We start from the raw sequence: 5,004 nt of genomic DNA on the forward strand, positions 1-5,004 counted from the left end.
TGTGACGGTGTCCACACGACCTCCTTGGTCAAACAATATATTGCTGAACGATGTTGCGTCGTTTGTGAGATGGGTACGTGTGACCGCTACAAAACGACCTGAGCGATCTCGGCAAATCGTAGCAGCGATCTGGGCGTGTCACAACGCTAACAAGATTGCTAGCAATATCGTTGTGTGTAAAGCGGCCTTTAGATGTCGAAATTGGACAACAGATTCAGAATACATTTTTTCCTAATTTAATTTCTGATGTTATGGTTTAAAAAAATAAATATACTTTCAAGATAATATTAAAAAAATAATAACATTGTGTTTTTTATTTTTAGCAGATGACTGTATTGGGAATTCAGATGGAAAGCTAATATCTTCAGAATTTATAACACATGATGAAAATATCACACGTGATACATATGACGAGCAAGTCCAACAGAATTGTAAGCAAAATAAAAGTTACAGAAGGGATGTGGAACATGAAACGGCTTCCACAGGAGAGAAGCCATTTTCATGTTCAGAATGTGGGAAATGTTTTATTCAGAAATCAAGCTTTGTTAGACATCAGAAAATTCACACAGGAGAGAAGCCATTTTCATGTTCAGAGTGTGGGAAATGTTTTATTCGGAAATCACATCTTGTTTTGCATCAAAGATCTCACACAGGGGACAAGCCGTTTTCATGCTTAGAATGTGGGAAATGTTTTATTCAGAAAACTGCTCTTGTTTTGCATCAAAGATCTCATACAGGGGACAAGCCATTTTCATGCTTGGAATGTGGGAAATGTTTTACTTGGAAATCAAAACTTGTTAGGCATCAAAGATCTCACACAAGGGAGAGGCCATTTTCATGCTTGGAATGTGGGAAATGTTTTATTCAGAAAACAGCTCTTGTTAGCCATCAAAGATCTCATACAGGGGAGAAGCCATTTTCATGCTTGGAATGTGGGAAATGTTTTATTCGGAAATCACATCTTGTTTTGCATCAAAGATCTCACACAGGGGACAAGCCGTTTTCATGCTTGGAATGTGGGAAATGTTTTATTCAGAAAACTGCTCTTGTTTTGCATCAAAGATCTCATACAGGGGACAAGCCATTTTCATGCTTGGAATGTGGGAAATGTTTTATTCGGAAATCACAACTTGTTTCGCATCAAAGATCTTATACAGGGGACAAGCCATTTTCATGCCTGGAATGTGGGAAATGTTTTACTTGGAAATCAAAACTTGTTAGGCATCAAAGATCTCACACAGGGGAGAGGCCATTTTCATGCTTGGAATGTGGGAAATGTTTTATTCAGAAAACAGCTCTTGTTAGCCATCAAAGATCTCATACAGGGGAGAAGCCATTTTCATGCCTGGAATGTGGGAAATGTTTTACTTGGAAATCAAAACTTGTTAGGCATCAAAGATCTCACACAGGGGAGAGGCCATTTTCATGCTTGGAATGTGGGAAATGTTTTATTCAGAAAACTGCTCTTGTTTCGCATCAAAGATCTCATACAGGGGACAAGCCATTTTCATGTTCAGAGTGTGGGAATTGTTTTACTCGGAAATCAAATCTTGTTAGTCATCAAAGATATCATACAGAGGAGAAGCCATTTTTATGTTCAGAGTGTGGAAAATGTTATTTTACGAAATCAAAGCTCGTTAAACATCTGAAGAAGCTGCACAGGGAAGGAACCTTTTTCATGTTGTGAACATTTGAAATGTTTATTTGGGAAAACAATTCTTGTTGACCATGAGAAAACCCACACAGTAAAGGAGACATTCTTGCATTCAGAATTTGGTAAATGTTTTTATCATTAATCAGGTCCGGTTGTCAGATGAGTCACATGGGAGAAGGATTCATGTTATACCGTGAGTCAAAGGGTTTTATCCTAAAATCAATTGCTCAAGTAAGAATTGGTCAGGGAAAGCACCATTTTCTTTTTAAACTTACCGTATTATTATGACCATAAGACGCACCTATGTTTTAGAGGAGGAAGATAGAAAAAAAAATTGAAACAAAATATGTAGTCATGACGCACTGTTGTGAGGGGGAACCTGCTGCTGGCATGGTAAGGCTGCTTTCACACATCCGGTTTTAGCAGAGCCGGCCAATCCGGTTCTAAAACCTATGCAACGGATGCGGCGAAAAAACATGCGGTCCGTCCGGTTTTTGCCGGTTGCGGCTGGCTACTGAGCATGCGTAGTGCAAAAAAACGGATGTGATTTTTGCCGCAGGACGCTTTATCCGGCGTCCATAGGCATGCATTGGAAATCGCGACGCATCGGCCGGATGCGGCGCAATGCGTTTTTTTTCGCCGGACAAAAAAACGTGCCAGGCAACCGCATCCAGCCGCATCCAGCCACCGCATCGGCTAAATATGCAGCATCCGTCAAAAACTGGACGGAAAGCAAGGCCATGCGGCACAATACGGCGCTAATGTAAGTCTATGCGAAAAAAATGCAACCGGCGGCAAAAAAAAACGGTTGCGTTTTTTCTGCAAAGCGCCGGATTGTGCCGCACAGGAAAAACCGAATATGTGAAAGCAGCCTTATAGGGGTAATATCCCCCCCTGATTCTGTACTAATGTCCCCCATTTAGGCCCCTTTCAGTAATGTTTCTCTCTTCCTGGTGTATATGTCCCTCATCCGGACAGATATGTTCCCCATCTTTGTCCCATAATATACATGATCCCCATCCTGGTATATATGGCTCTCATCTTGGTATGTTGGTGTTGGGGTGGTTTTCGTGACGCTACCCACGGGTTGTAGTGATGCTGGGCACCACCGCTGCGGTGAAGGTGGCGGGCTTCCGGGAGCGGTGTCGGGGCGCAGCTTTGGTGTTAACCCCTCCGTGGGTAGAGGCGGTGTGTCCCAGGGCCCGGTTACGGGGAGATATGGTGCGAGGCACAGTGCTGCGGTGTGATGCGGTACTCACGATTTAGTCACTCAGGGTCTCTGGTAAACCAAACAAAATGTAGAACGGGCGGCCCAAAGCCGGCTGCAGCACTGGACGGTGTGACAGGGTCCCCTTTCTCCTGCACCTAACGTAAGTGGACCACGTTGCCTAAGCACGGGTGGTCCGCTCCCCGGCGGATATGTCGTGGGAGCTCCTTTGCCCGCAGGCGCTGGCCCTTGGATTTATGGCCTCTGGCGGTGGCTCCTATCCAGTCGGGTTGGGCTGTTGCCTTCAATCAGGTCTTTGATTGGGAAAGGACCCCGTGAGGTCCAGACCTCAATCAGTAAATTCGACTATATGGTGGCCTACGGCCTAGTCAGGGTCTTAGTACCCTTCCGGGTGCTCCGGTAGACTGCTGGCTCCCCGGTTCGGGTCCGGCGGGCTCCAACCCGGTTCCGGTCCTACGGTTCCACCGGTCGTGTTCCCGGTCTCCGGCAGGCGGCCCCTGCTGTCTGCCTGCCTGACTGTGTGAGGGTCCTAGGCTCCGACCCAGGCCCCTTGCAGCGCTGTGTGTCACACTCTGCTCTCCACTCAACTGTGCCAACTGTACTCCTCACTGTCCACAACTGGACTCTACTCCTTACTGTCCAACTCTGAACTTCACACTGCACTACTCAGACTACTGTCCACAACTGGACTGAGCTGCTTCCCTGCCTCAGGCCAGCAGACTTCTCGGTGGGTGTGTCTTTCCTCCTGACTCCGCCCACCCGGTGTGCCTGTCTAACACTGAGGGAGGCAATCAGGTCTTGATTGACGGATGTTAACTTCCTAGTGTGGGGGTGTGTGTGTGTGGTGTCTACTAACCTGTGACCCCTGGTTGTCCAGGGCGTCACATATATGTTTCTCATCACGCTGCAGACATAAAAAAACAACTGATTATACTCACCATCCCTCTGCTCCCCCAGTGTGCAGTGTTGTCTTTGATGCTGGCAAGTGACTTCAGTGTATAAGCGGCACATCGCATGACGTAACTGCCATGCACCTACAGGTACACGCGGACGTCGGCTGCCGGAATATTCACTGGTCCCCACACGTAGGATTATGCGCGTGTGGAGCAGTGAATATTCGTTCTCTAATAAAAACAACACGTGATCACCGAGCTGCAGCAGTTAGCTGGTGACTGGGTGATCATGTGTGCCTGCTATTAATGAATGAATATTCACTGCTCCCCATGCTCATAATCCCGCTCATCTCTCAATGCTGGCTTCAGTGCGTTGAGGTAGACTGGATTATAAGTGAGGGGAGCAGTGAATATTCACTTTTGTTATTAGCGGGCACACTGTTAGCCCTGGTTTCTGCCTCCTGTGACCCACTCCTCCACCACCGCCCCTCCAGTCACCGTCACATCAGGACTATGACGCACCCCCCCTTTCCCTAAGACCCCCCCCCCCTCCTTTTCTACACAATTTTTATTTTGGGGGGGAGGGTGTATCTTAAAGTCCGAAAAATATGGTAATTGGTTAACAAATAGTAAGAGTAAAAAATTACAATACAATCAAAATCGTATAACATAAAAGGGCACAATCATTGTGAATCTGTCTGACCGTTTCAGGCTCCACCCTCTTTCATTAAACTTCTCTTACATTTCAGACTAAAAATGTCAAAACTCACTAAATGTTTGAACAGTTAAGGTGTGTGCTGCACAAAATGTGTGACTTTTACACAATAGTTCTTGCACAATGTGTTTGATGAATTTCCCCTTAAATAGTGCTTATCACAAATCTGTGGCTGCCTTTATTATTTACTAAAACAGTGGAGAGCCGCAGATTAGTGAATTTTCTAAATATAATCCAGTACCAAAACTTTTGAAAGTGTCCCTAATGTCCTCCCAAAGAAACTTTCAGGCTGTGAGATCCCACAACCCTCAGCGATCACTGATCGTGAAAGAGTGATCTCTACGACCCCAGCTCTGCGGCATCCTTCTTAAGCAGTTCAGTAAAATCTTAACGGGAAGGTGTCGTCCAAAAAAAAAAAAAATAATAACTTAAAAATGTAAAGTATTAATGTTTTGCTCAAATATTATTTGTTTTTAATTGAGCAAAATAAAAAAATAAAAAGTTTGATATTTTC

General features: G+C 45.1%; 1 protein-coding gene across 1 annotated transcript; it reads left to right on the plus strand.

The window, feature by feature from the left end:
* Positions 1-268: 268 nt before the first annotated feature.
* LOC142258832 (uncharacterized) lies at positions 269-4,548 on the plus strand (the record flags this gene model as incomplete). Its single annotated transcript, XM_075331416.1, has 2 exons — positions 269-880; positions 4,525-4,548. Coding segments are annotated over 2 exons (636 nt in total), but the record flags the coding sequence as incomplete, so codon positions are not given.
* Between the last annotated feature and the right edge of the window lie 456 nt (positions 4,549-5,004).

The sequence above is a fragment of the Anomaloglossus baeobatrachus genome, assembly GCF_048569485.1.
Source record: "Anomaloglossus baeobatrachus isolate aAnoBae1 chromosome 5 unlocalized genomic scaffold, aAnoBae1.hap1 SUPER_5_unloc_13, whole genome shotgun sequence".
Taxonomy (NCBI): Eukaryota; Metazoa; Chordata; class Amphibia; order Anura; family Aromobatidae; genus Anomaloglossus; species Anomaloglossus baeobatrachus.